Source organism: Eulemur rufifrons, chromosome 23, assembly GCF_041146395.1.
Source record: "Eulemur rufifrons isolate Redbay chromosome 23, OSU_ERuf_1, whole genome shotgun sequence".
NCBI classification, from domain to species: domain Eukaryota; kingdom Metazoa; phylum Chordata; class Mammalia; order Primates; family Lemuridae; genus Eulemur; species Eulemur rufifrons.
The window spans coordinates 2,749,017-2,762,953 of NC_091005.1; the positions used below are offsets into that span (position 1 = coordinate 2,749,017).

At 46.3% G+C, this 13,937-nt stretch overlaps 1 protein-coding gene across 1 annotated transcript in view; it reads right to left on the bottom strand.

Annotated features, from left to right (window-relative positions):
• Positions 1–274: 274 nt before the first annotated feature.
• USP10 (ubiquitin specific peptidase 10) overlaps positions 275–13,937 on the bottom strand; it is a 60,594-nt gene continuing 46,931 nt past the window's right edge. The window contains exons 9-14 of the mRNA XM_069497835.1: positions 13,066–13,165; positions 12,129–12,306; positions 8,878–9,043; positions 7,024–7,168; positions 5,043–5,108; positions 275–1,268 (exon numbers count right to left, since the gene is read on the bottom strand). Coding sequence (XP_069353936.1) covers positions 1,081–1,268; positions 5,043–5,108; positions 7,024–7,168; positions 8,878–9,043; positions 12,129–12,306; positions 13,066–13,165 — 843 coding nt within the window. The 3' untranslated portion in view covers positions 275–1,080. The remainder of the gene's footprint in view (positions 1,269–5,042; positions 5,109–7,023; positions 7,169–8,877; positions 9,044–12,128; positions 12,307–13,065; positions 13,166–13,937) is intronic.

The window sequence follows — 13,937 nt, forward strand, 5'->3', positions numbered from 1 at the left end:
ACGGGGGGGAAACCACTCCTTTTCTGCTAATTGAAGATTCAAAAACTTCACTTACCCAAATCACTACAGTTTAATAACTTTGGAATTATTCAACAAGCACAAGCTGAGTTTTGGTTCAACGTCCACAGCCACGTCGAGCTGACCAAAGGGGCAGATTGAATTCCTGAGGCGACGTCTTGTTCTCACGGATTCCAGTCGCTGGAAAAGGCACCACGTTCAAAGAAACACGCACAACTTTTAAACCAACTTAGTGATTTTTATTGATGGGCGACAACTTTATACTCCTAGAGATCACTGAACTGTGTGCAGTGGGGACGCGGCGTCGTGGGAGAGCGGACAGCGGGAGAGAACAGAGCAGACGCAAGGAAACACCAGTCTTCACACTGTGCCCATTTCCACCGTGTGTCCACAGAAGCATGGGTTCAACTGGAAATCTTTTAATGGCAATAAAGTTACAGCCACCCATCTAGGCAGACTAATATCTTAACTCCAAATATCCGATCTGCAAAGTGTATGTGAGCAGTTTCTCAGAGCGCAATTATCAAAATGTATTTTTCCTGTTAGGAAACCAGCAACTTATTTTTTTGTGTTTATTTTTTCTTTTGAAGTAAGAACTATTTCTTCTTTGATAACTGGCTCATTTTTATTGTTTATCAAAAACTAAAGGGTGGGGAGGAAAGTGTGATGGATTAAAAAATTTCTTTTTTAAGGAAAGATAAAATTCATTTTCACAAATTTACAAGTGTTGCTGGTGCAGGATTTATTCTACTAAGCAATTAGACGGGGAATCAAATGCAAGTTCCACTTTCTTATCTGAGGACTCAGCATTATTTCAGAAATACGGGGTTTTGTGTATTTTCTAAAATCAAGTGACAGTCTGTTTCAACCAAATGATTTTGATTTGGAAGTTAGAAGTAAACAGAAACTATGTTGTGCACAAAGCCCAAGGCATGTCCTTTTCATTCTAGCCCATGTTTGCAAAGGGAGAAAGAGTTTCTCTCTACAGAGCCACTAAAGAGAGGCAGGAAGTTAGTGAGAGCTGGTGTGGTACCAGGCGGGCCGGGCGCCCGGCGCGGCGGCTCACAGCAGGTCCACGCGGCGGTAGTACAGGAGGTAGGCCGTGCGCTCCGCGGCGGGCTTCACCACCTGGTACTGGGTGATCACCTTGACCGTCTGGTCGTCGATGCGCAGCCAGCCGTTCAGGCCGATCTGGAAGACGTCGGTGGTGTAGTGGCCGCCCGTGGCGCTGTTGCCGTGATGGTAGACCACTGGAAGACAGCGCCCCGCAGGGGACCCAGGGAGAACAGCACAGACTGGTTAAAGGCTAGTTCCCTCCACAGAGGTGTCTTACTGTGCAAACATCTCACCAAAGTAGGTGAGACAGAGAGATGCAATGACACAAAACAATGCTATTTAAACTCAAAAGTGCACCCAATTTACAATAAAAACTTCTATGTAACTTTAAAGAAAGGGTATGGTAACACACATGTGTAGTATGTCTGTATGTATCTTAATAACATACTTAAAACGTCCAGCACCTCACAAGACACTACCCTGCCGAGCCTCCAGCAGACGTACTAGCCGGCTTTTGAACACACACACCCAGAGACCTGGTCTGAGCCCTTTGAGCCAGACCACTCCCCCTCCAGACTGTCCTCACGGGATGAGCAGAGTCTTGGACAAAGATTATGCTACCATTTACAACAGTGAAAGAATGGAAAAACTTTCATGTCTATCAGAAGAAATGAGATTGATGAGTAAATTATAACAACACGAGCTTTTTCACAGAACAGATTAAGAATGTTTGGTGATACAGGAATATGTCTATAAAATATTACATGAGAAAACAAAGACCCTCAGTTTTTCTGGGGACAATCTCATCGCCTACGAAGTGACACCACCTGCAGGCGCGTACCCAGGGGAGGGAGGGACATCGGGACTGTTAACCGTGGTCATCTTGGCGTGTAGCTGTGGAGGGACCCTGCAGATATGGTCCCAGTAATTACTTTTTCCTTTTTAAAAAATTTCAATTTCTCTACAATGTTCTAATAGAAAAAAAATACCACTTGTTATTTACTTTAAAAGAAGTCCTTTTATTCCCCCAAGAAGCCTTAATGGAAAGCCTGAAACACATCTAACTGTAGGAAGACGTAATGAAGATATTAAAAGGCAGCCACAGGATATGACCCTCCCCCTTCCGTGAAGCAGGGAGCAGAGGTGACCTGGCGGGCAGCAGATGTCACCCTGGGGACGGGGGGCAGTCCCGCGAGACCCCGGGAGCACAGTGAGGCTGGGCAGCCTGCGCCCCACCATCCGGCACAGAGGTTCAGACGCTGGGAGCAGCACCAGACTGAGCTGGGAGGAAATTTCAGCAACGAGACAAGCCCCGAAATGCCCGGGTCCCGGCCGCAGCAGTCACTCTGACTGCTCAGTGACAGGCGGGGGTCTGAGCCCACCCGGGGCTGGCCGCAGGACAGTGCTTACGAAGCCAAGGGGGTAGCTTCAGTCACTGGTCAGAATCCTGGGCTCTGCACAAAGAAACCCTCTGTGCTGGGACCTCAGGGACAAACTGGTCAGCACAGGGACAGCAAGACTCGAGGACGACAGAGTAGAAACCAGGGACGTGGCTAACACAAGGTCACAGCTTCACCTTGTACCGCCAGAGTCACAGCGATCCAAGTGACTGTCGAAGGGCAGGGAAGCACGCTTGCCACCAGCATGTCCCTTGGACCTTAAATTCACTTTGAGACTTTTGTCCTGGATTTTCACCTCAAAGACCTAATTGATTTGAGTAAGAGTTTTGTTTCAAAGTGACCAAGTCAGTAGAATTTTTTTTTTCAGCAAAGGATTGAGTTAAACAAGTCGACAGAATTTGACGGACCTGCAGGTTTGACAAGTTTGTCTTCCCTATCAACATGTCCATCCTAAACACTGGAAGGAACTGTGCTGAGAACATTCCAGGTTCTTACACAGCAGCCCAGACACTAGCACGGTCATCTGTCACACCCTCAAGTCCACTCCACAGGAGAACTGAGACACAAGCAGGTTTTGAAAAGCTCACGCATGTTAGTAACTGGTTCTCCTTAGTCCCACAATCGCGACAACTTTTAGAAAGTATTTCTTTACTCCTGTTTTACAGAAAATGCTAAGTGAGTGACCTTACTTCCAAGACTAGAGTGGATCAGATGACTCAAGCCAGGGATCCAGGAGGGTGGGAAGAGCAACCCAGGCCTGAGCCCCAAGCCACGTGGGTAGGACAAGCACTCACCCCGGGGCCTTGAGCAGGAGACACGGATTCCTAAACCCTGACTGTCAACATTCCCTGCAGGGGCCCCAAGGGGGAGAGAGGCAGAGAGAAAGCAAAGGAAGTGTCCATCGCCCACCGGCCCTTGGTGCCAGACTCCGCAGGGAGCCAGCCGGCCATGGCTGGCTGCATGGCCCGTGCGCCAACTGAGGCCGTGCCTGGCGCTGCCATCCCAAGGGGGGAGAGGGAAGGGCTGGAGAGACCCGTGAGAGCAAGGTGCCCACTGCCACCTCGTCTGCAGGCCAGCACGAGGAAGGGCTGCCATCAGCTGCCTTTGGGGAGAACATAAAGCCAAAAGGACAGGGCCTGGAAGAAGAGAGAAGCCTGAACACCTTCTGGTCTGGCCCTGGGCCTGCTCCCACGGCCCAGTGGCCAATCAAATGTCCCCAAACCTCAGAAGTGGACCCAAGTAGACAGGAGCTTGAAGTCCTGCTCTGCCGGTCCAGGCCAGAGTAGTGACTTTTCCTGTTTGAGTTCCAGTTTATTCTTTTATAAAAGGGTGATACCGCCTCTTATCTCTCAGGACAATTTTAGGGAATAAAAGAGATACAGCTATCTAGTAGAAAGGGTCAATAAATGTGTGCGGATCAATAAACGGTAGTATTATTTTAAAACACAAACAGGCTCACCAAAGGTAACAACAAAGGAGAGACTATAGAGAAGCTAGGAAATTCTAATAAAAATGGCAGAAGAGCAAATAAAATTGTTGCAAACGACAACAATCAAAAAGAGACAAAGGCTGGGTGCAGTGGCTCACACCTGTGATCCTAGCACTCTGGGGAGCCAGGGCAGGAGGATGGCTTGAGCTCAGGAGTTTGAGACCAGCCTGAACAACATGGTGAGACCCTGTCTCTACTAAAAATATAAAAAATTAGCTGGGTGTGGTGGCACATGCCTGTAGTCCCAGCTACTCGGGAGGCTGAGGCAGGAGGATCACTGAAGTCCAGGAGTCTGAGATTGCTGTGAGCTATGATCACGACACTACCCTCTGCCCAGGGAGACAGACAGAGACTCTGTCTTATTAAAAAAAAAAAAAAAAGAAAAGAAAAGAATAAAAAAAGACATCAAGACACAGACACTAAAGGCTAAGCCTACAGAGGAGAAAGGAGGATGAACAAATGGACAGAAAGACAGAAGAAGAGGGAGAAAAGTGTACAAGGAAAACTGGTATTGCAGGAAGGCCCAGGCCGGAGACAGAGGAGGTCTCAGGGCCACTTGTCCGGGCATGGGGTGCCATTTGCCCTTGTGGGAGATGTCCCCTGACTGTGGGGAGGCTGACAGCTGAGGAGCTGGTGTGACAAGGGCCACTTTCTCAAGAAGCCCCGACAGCACTGTGTGAAGAGGACACAGGGGACTCCGGCTTGGCACGCACTCTCCTAACCTAGCTGGGTGACTGGATGTCACGGCAACTCCACAGCACTGTCACCCAACAAGTACTGGAGCTGCAGAAGGGGATGTCCAATTCTCACACGGCCAGCCTGACATCCTAAAACTCACTCCTCTGACTCAAGGATAAAAATGTCTGCGTTTGGGCAGGTCATATGTTAGGCTCGGCTCAGGGTCTCGATGGTATTCCACTAAACCCTCTACACCAAATTTCAGGTAAAACACCCTCAAGTGACTAAATAGAATAGAATACTACATTCTCTATGTTAAGTGGTATTACAGCAAAGTTGTACCTAGGTATAAACCCCTTTATTGCTTTAATGAGGAAGTAATGTTGTACAAATTTACTTACCTGCAAATAGCCGATAGGTTCTGTGGCATTTAAAATTCTTATTTTTAACCCCAGGAGAAAGAAGTTCTGAAAAACAAAATATCAACAGCTCCTGTCTACGAAAGCACTTACAGAAGGCTCAGAGTAACAACATCACAGGGCAAACAACCGTCCCCTCAAGTAAACTGCCTGGCAGGGAGGGAGCAGAACAAAGCTCCGTCCCTCTAGCTGCATCAACATTGATTCAGGAGGAACATTACCCACGCAATGCAGTAACATACGTAACGAGCAACCAACGCCCTAAAGACATACAAGCAACATACTGAAACTAGGAAGTTCTTGCTGGAAACCTCTTAAACACAGGTGCTCTTAAAATTGGGGGGGGGAAAAAGCTACCCACTTAAAAACAAAAACCAAGAATTAAAATATTTTGCATGTGATTCACATCATAAACCGTCAAGTACGTAACAATCAGATGATGCAACGCCAGGTATTGGTCTATCAGCCACTACTGGCCGGGGTCCCTCCCCTTCCTCTTCCACGCAGCTCCCATCTTCGCAGAAGTGCCACTCGAATGCAGGAAAAGTCCAGACGAAGATGCACTGTTCTTGGCAGCCATCAGTGGTTCCTTCTCTGCTGCCCACCCCATGACCTAAGCTAGGTCCTCTCGTCCCCATTTATGTCATCTCTCTTCCTATCAAGTAACGGAGGTGGCAGCTGATTCAAAAATACAAACAGCAAGCAAGAAAAGCTATGCCGATAAAATCAGTGCAGAGCGATATCCCAGTCCGCACGGACAGCTGACCTGGAGGTAAGATGCAGGCGTGTGGGTCCAAGGCTGCCTCTGAGCTTCCTGCGGACAAAATACAATAGGAAGGACGATCCACCCTGTCATTCTCACTGGCATTTTTCTTCCCTTTTTTGGTCCTCAAATGGGATAAAAAGCCAATCTGCTGATGACTGAGGAAGTGGCAGCAAGTGCGAGGGCGGGGAGGACACTACAACTGGCACACCAGCCACACCCACCAGCCGAGAGCGCAAGGCTGTGTGAGCAGCCCTGGAGGACTCCATGCCTGACTCTGAGGCTGAAGGTACGACGATGCAGGCGCACGAGCCAGCTATGGGACAGTGACGGCTCCTCAGTCATCCTCAGTCATTGCTCCGGAAGGAGGTGTGAGCAGGCCTAGAAGAGTTGGTGCCTGACTCTGAAGCCGAGGCGCGACGACGCCCCGAGGGCACACGAGCCAGCCAACAGTGACGGTTCCTCAGTCACCCTCAGTCACCGGGAAGGAGGTGTGAGATGAGTGCTGTCTCCCAGTTCAGGCTCCTTCCTCTACACTACCCAGGAACAGCGCCAGACATCCTCTCTTCTGTTTCCCAGACACCTCGATATTCTGAGAATCACCTCCAGCTTGTCACAGTCCAATCAAGCCTCAGTATTGTAAAATACGTTTTACGCCAATTCTGAAGCTTTCAAAAAAAGTTTTCCTTCAAGCTGCGATTTTAGCAAGACACATTTAACTTCAGGCTCTTTAAAAATGCTTCCAAAATGTGCCGGCACTGCCCTGGTTCCCTGACAGATATTTGTGACTAATTAAATGTCATAGATCTTACTTGTGTGTCACTGCAACCAGAGGTCAGAAGAAACTGCGAAAACATTCTCACTTCACTAAAAAAAGTCCGTTCAACCAGGCCGGTCAACACGCTTGTTAATACTCAGTATAAGGAAAATTACGTAGCATTAATCCATAAAATGTTTATAGAAAAATTATGCTCTTTTGACAGACAAAAGCTCTTATTTTCTAATCGAGTAAGATTATATGTTTTAGTCATTTTTGCCTCTTTTAAAAAGGCTATTTTCATGGGAATTTTAATATAAAGGTTTACTATAAGTAAAGAAATTTAAAACAAAGTCAGCAAGAGAACGTTCTCACTCTGGACATCATCCAGAAACGCTTCCTGATCCTGGGCGTCACCAGGGACGCTACGCCTTGTGTATTACCTTTGCTAATTTCCAAGTCCACAGGATATTCGATGTTTTTGATAAGCTTCTGACACCCGCCAGTCTTCTCATACACAAACCGTTTCAGGTGCAGCACGAGAACAGGAGGGAGTTTCTCCAGAGTCACTCTTCGACTTATTTCAACCTAAGACACAAAACACACCAGGACACATTGGCCCTGTCACTTGGAACAGCAGATGTCATATCCATCCTCTGCGCAAAGACTCCTTTGAGAGCTGACGCCTGAGAGTCCTGCGGCACAGCCTCACCACCTGCCCGTGACACCCGGGAGAACTCACTGCCACCCTTCAGGAAAATGCACACCTCCCTGTAACCTGCAGGGGATTCTTTGGGTCCCCAACCCCAACTCCACCAGTATGGTCTGAGGCCTATTGGGAACTGGGCCACTCAAGGGGCCCCCCGCTCACTGACAGTGAAGTTTCATCTGTATTTACAGCTGCTCCCATCGCTGGCATCACTGCATAAGCTCCGCCTCCTGTCAGATCACCGGGGCATCAGAGTCTCACAGGAGTGCAAACCCTACGAACTGCGCATGCGAGGGATCTAGGCTGCGGCTCCTTCTGAGAATCTAATGGCTGATGACCTGAGGTGGAGCTGAGGCGGAGATGCTAGAGCTGGCACCACCCACAGCCAGCACACAGCTTAACCACCCGCCCAACCTCCCCAACACAAATACCCACCGCTCTCCCTCCCTCTTCCACCAAGCTCTACTACCAGGCTTTCATTAGCTGAGTCACTTAAGCCAGCTGTCTCTGGCTCCTACTAGTTCTAATTTTTAAACAAAATCACCTGTGAGACACGAGTCAGAAACTATGATGGCGAATCAGGCATAACTTCTGCAGATCCCCCAAGAGTTTGGCTTGATCAGCCCAAAGGAGACCCCTGGATGTATTAAAGGTCTCCATGTCCTACTTTGATCTTCTTAGAACACAGCCACAAGACAAGCATAGCTTCTACTCCAGCCATGCGATGTGGTGACAGGTTTTCTATGTTGGGCTGCCTCCTTTCACCTGGTAGCCACCATATACTGCCTATTGTTTAAATATAATGTCATAGGACTACTACCAACGGTTCAAAAAAGCATTGTCCATAATTAGCCTGCTTTCCGACATTCATCCCCCAGCACACTTTTGTGAATTCACTGCCACAATCTAAGGCATATAATCGAGAAGACATTTTTTCCTGCAGAGTAGAAAACAGGCATCAATTGGCACATTTGGACAGCCAGGAACTACCATGCTCTCACAGAGCAGAATATGACCCGTCTGTCCCAGCTGAGCCGGCAAGCACACCAGCAAGCTATCATCTGCTATCCTTAACTTGCCAAGACTGAAAGACTCAGATTTTCTTTTCCAGATTAGATCAAAGAGCAATACCCATCAGAACAATGACTTTGTATTTTTTGAATGTCCTTGAAGATCTACAATCAAATGCAAAACAGGTATGTTTAGAATCTTTTATGTCCCAACTGATCTAATAAAAGCTGTGCCCTACGATATCATGAATATAAATAAGCTGTTCGGCCTCTGTCAGAGGATTTTACTGATTCTGTGCTGTCATGATTAGACTGCCAGAAAATTAAACGCAGCTTGGGACAAACAATCCCAAAGAAGACCTTGCCTGTGTAACACGATTTAGAGCTCAAAGAGGTGTTTGGGATCATCTATTTCAATTATTTCATTGTAAAAACGTGGAAACTTTCAGTCCAAAAAAGTTAAGCAACTGATTTAAGGGGCAGAACTCAGATTCATTTCCCCTCATTCCTAATTCTGAGTTCTGTCCACCAAAGTAGAGTGCCTCCGTATAAAGGTTCAAGATCAACTGTGAATATACCTCCTGTTTGGTTTTTGTGGTATAACCTTGGACAGATTCTCTTGCCACCAAGCTTTCCAATGCATCCTGGACTGTACGTATCTTGTCAGACTGGATATCCAACTGCAACGTGAAAAATGGTTGCAAAGTGGCAGATTCTTTTGAACTCTGCTGGTAAACCACAGACCTAAGAATTGAAAGCAAAAACAAAAAATGTAAGAGACCACTCCTTGCCACTTTCCCTTAAGATTAACTAACAGAAGAGGAATAAACACTGAAAATGAAATTATTCAATATTACTTTCAAAAGACCACGTAGAAAAGCCAAAAATATAATTAATTTTAAAACAATTCTGCTGAATACCACCTCCTTAGTATTTCTAGCAACTAAACCTACCAGTTGATAAATTTTCCCAGCTCAAGTGCTCTGGAAGAAAATATATTTCATTCTTTTACCTCCACTCCACACTATTATTTAATGTACCAGTTAATAAATGCAGCCATCTTGCCATGGCCTCGAAATGCTGATACTTCTTATTTTCTCAGAGTATCATAGCCTGTTCTAATAAAATGGAGGAAATCCCAAGGTAAACAGAATATTAATGGCATTTTCCCCTACAAAAACGACTTACAAAAAGAAGGGGAGTAGGGTGTGTACAAAAACAAGTTAACATTCCAGGAAAAAAGGCTACCGCCCTTCCAAGAAGGGTGCCAACTCAACCTTATTTTCTTAGCTGGTTTTTCATTTCATTTTTCTTTTTCTAAGTTTTTCTGAGTAAAAATTGTGTGTTCGGCCCATGTCTCATTTAGCCTCAGCAAGGAAATATTCCAGGAGTTCAACAAGGGATTCTATTTCTGCAGTCTGAGTGACCTAGTTTATAAACAGAACGAAATGGGTGTGGACAGGTATTCAGGCTTTCCAGAACAGATGCCGTGAAGAACTAGCTGAAAGCGTTTCTGTCCAGGGTTTCACTGAGCATCTCCATGCTCCTTTGGAGTGACTTAAATGACAGCGGTTCCCTTGGTTCTAAAAAGGAATTCAGCAATGGGAAAACTTCACTCAATGGTCCTGCATTTTACCAAAAGCAACACGGGGGAGAAAGGTGGTCTTCCTGGGGAAACTAAAAAACACCTGAAGAGGAATTTTAGAAGAAAATCTGTGAAATGGTTGAATAATCATGCTTAATGATAGCTGAAAACAAGTTCCCAGATTGTAAGAATTCCTTATCTTTGCCTTATCAGTTTTCAAAAGGAAACATCGACAACCAATTTCCACACAAAGACCCCACAGAGGCTGAGGTTAGCAGCCACGAGGGAGCCATTCAGGCCAAGGTACCAATTTCTCCTAAGTGAACTCTGGTATTTGCCATTGGTTATTCTTAGACAAATTTGGGATCTTTGGGTATGCTGGCCATCTGTGGCCTTGAAATTTTGACACTCCACCTCTGCACAAAAATGGTGCTCTTGTTGCCTACGTTTGAGCTGTTCCCTCACCTCTCCCCGACCCCCGAGGGAGCGTTCCAACTATCCTAACACCAGGCGCTGGGCTCCTGGCGCCAAGGGCCCAGCCTCCGCTCACTGCTGCTTGCCAACCCGGTCTCTGCTTTCCCTGCCAACACGACACATCCCAAGGAACCAGATCTGGTTAAAGAAGTCACAGCGGCAGTGGTTGGGGGCTGGGCAACTCCTAGACCACAGGGCTGCCATGGAGAGACTACAGAACACCAGAACAGAAAGGGCCTGTGCAACTGAGCTTACAGCACACAACACACAGTGACTTGTTTAAGGACACATGGCTGCTCAAGTGGCTTCTAAATCCAGTTCTACACAAGATCAGAAACTAGCTTCTGAGGGAGTCAGTACAGATTTTCCGAGGTTTTTATTATTAGCCTGTTGAAAGTTGATCAATCTCAGTCGTTTTAGTGCATAGCAAGAATAAACCACGTCTTGATGCCTTGATGTTATTTCTTTCAGAAACATGGCATTTGGGACAGTGACAGCCTAAGAGTCTCACTAAGATATCACCCCTGGGGGTCATAACTGCAAACCCTTCGGAGAGGAAATCATGCTATGATGAGGCCCGTTTAGTACTTTTGACGCGTAAACCTCCCTGGAGATGGTACAAGTTTCACTGCGTTCCACATCACAGTGCTACTGAAAGGTTCTCATGTAAATAAATACAAACCTTTCAGAAGGACTTTGCCAACGAGCAAAAAGCTGGGTAAGGGAATTGGTGCTGAGCCAAGTGACCAGGGCTGCCAGGGAGGCGTGAAAGTACCTCCCTCAACACTCTCTTCGCTTTCTAGCTCACTTGGTTCTGATGTCTAAAATCCTCCCAACAATTCACAATAGCCAAGACGTGGCAACAACCTAAGTGTCACAGACAGACCAATGGACAAAGAGACTGTGTCCACAGTGGAGTATTACTCAGCTGTAAAAGGGGAGGAGAGCCTGCCATGTGCTACAGCATGAGTGAACTACAGCACTAAGTGAAATAAGCCAGACAAAGGAAGAAAAATAATATTGCATGATCCACTTACATGTGGACCCTTTAAAAAAACCCTCAAATATACAAATATAGAGAACAGTGTTCCCCAGAGGCAGGCGGGGCAGGGGGTGGGGAGGGGAAATGGAGACGTCGGTCACAGGACACAGAGTGGCAGACACTAGGACGAGCAAGTCCAGAGATCTAACAGGGTGAGGACTACAGTTGATAATAGAGAATCGTAGTCATGACTTTTGCTAAATGAGTAAATCACAGCTGCTTTCGCCACACACAAAAAGGTGACTCAGTGAGACGATGGATGTGTTAATTTGCTTCACTACAGTAACTACTTTACTGTCTGTATTTCCCAACATTGAGCTGTAAACTTTAAACACACACAAAATTTGTTAAAATAAATAAAATTCCTCTAATCAGATATATGATGCATTTCTTCTCTTAACAAAGCACATAGGTTTAATTAGCTTGCTTTTCTCCTTCTACCCAGCAGTGAGCAGCTGAACTTGACTGAGCAAAAGCAGTGAGGAGATCACTGTGGCACACAGGCCCCTGGGAACCGTGCCCCTGCAGAAATGCTCCGGGGACAGCGGGGGCGTGGCGGGGCTGGCAAGGGAAGCATCGGGACGTGCAAGAGAAGAGCAGGCAGGGGAGCATGGAAGTGACCCATTGGTTCCACGACATCTCGGGACAAGTCTTGCACCTTCCCCCTTTAGCAAAATGGCAAAACCATGAAAAGGGCAAATACTAAGTTATTCCAGAAAAGCATAAACCTGATGTGTCCACCAAAAATGCCGGTGATTGGAGTCTGAACAAAATCCGCCTGGCGGGTGACTGAGGTCTTGTTCCTGGGGCCCACTTGCTCCCACTCGTCCTCGCTCCCCTCGCCCGGCTCCTCCTGCTCGTACTCGTCCAGCAGGTGGCTCCTGGGCCCGTTGGAAATTGAAAGTTCTGAAAAGGAGAGCATCTGCTTAGGCTACTGTTTACGACAAGAACAGCAAAAAAATAAAAATAAGCAAAAGTTCTACATGAACCACCCAGATTTGTCAACTGCAGTTCTAAACATGCACTCGGCTGTGTCCCACAGTAGGAGCCACAGCGACCAGGGGCATGTCCCACTCCGTGGATCCCCGTCTGCAGAAACTGCCGTAGAACACGTCCGTGGGGTAACTGGAAAAATCTGAAGATGTGCTGGGAAGTTGATACCGTTCTGTCATTACAGCTGGTTTCCACAGGCAGATAAAGGCCTGTGGTCACGCAGGAGAGGATCGTAATCCTCAGGGGACGTGCGCTTTTGCACTGAGGGGAGAACTCAACTGTTATCTGCAACATAATTTTGAATCATTCAGGAAAAACGTATACGTACGTAGTGTGTGCATATAGGAAGAGATAAATAATGTGTTAACAATCACAGACTCCAGCAATTATAAAGGTATTCCTCAAACTATTCTTTCAGCTTTCTGTATGCTTGATCATTTTCCTAATTAAAAGATGAATGAAAACAGCAGAGGTTTTGGGGAAGTTCTGATTTTTTGAAATATAACACTCTTAATGATATAAGTTATCCCAATGAATAAAGGATCTCTGAAAGGGCAAATGACTGCTGGAGGGCAGGAGTAGCAACTTATATACGAGCATGCAACATATGTTTCAAGTAATTCTTAAGAAAATATTCTCACAAAATTTTGCAGCAAATACACCAGAACCTACTTTCACTGTTTGGTGAGAGAAGCTTCTTGAGGCTCAGCATTTCCTCATGCAGGCCGTTTAGAATGAAGCCCAAGTACTCCTCAGCATCTTCCTGTCGACCCTGAAAGGGGCAAACACGATCACGTTAATTTCAACTGAGCACTGCCCAAGGCCTGCAGGACACGGTACCTACATATTCAAACTAGGCCTTCTCTAAAATTTAAGGAGATTTAATGTAAAGTATTTCCAGAAAATAACTTGGGTTTTTCTCTGGATAGCTGAGATCCCAGGGGCAGGAAGGAAAGGGAAGAACAGATTAAACACAGAACTCTAGGGTGGAGACTTATTTTTTATACTTTTCTGTACTTTTGAAATATTCTATAATAAATGTATATTACCTTTATAACAAAAAAATCTATTTAAAGGTTTTTTGTTAAGACCAAGAACGGGATGTCTAGGGCCAAGCCACTGCACAACCGCAACGCTCATCACTCACTCTGGGGGCTGTGAATCTAGCAGCCTGTGTGCCGCCTCCTATTTCTGATGAAGGGCAACTGCAGAGGAAAGAACTCAAATGCTATGCGATCAACTCTACCAGCTCAAAGATTCAGCTGTTTTATACACACACACATCAGCAAGGCCATTCAGGTGCGAGTCACACGATAGTTTGTAATCCCCACTGGTACTGTCTGAGCCTATAAGGTATCACGATCAGTTCACAGCTCATTCTTCACAGTGTAACAGCCTGTACCGAGGATCTATAAATTCTTCTGCTTGAGATCTCTGGGAAGGCCGCTCTCTCCAAATACAACTACACAGACAGCAGCTGTTTGGCATGAGTGTATGCTCTACACGTGTGTAAAAAAGGGCAAAAACTGGCATAGCCCCAAGCG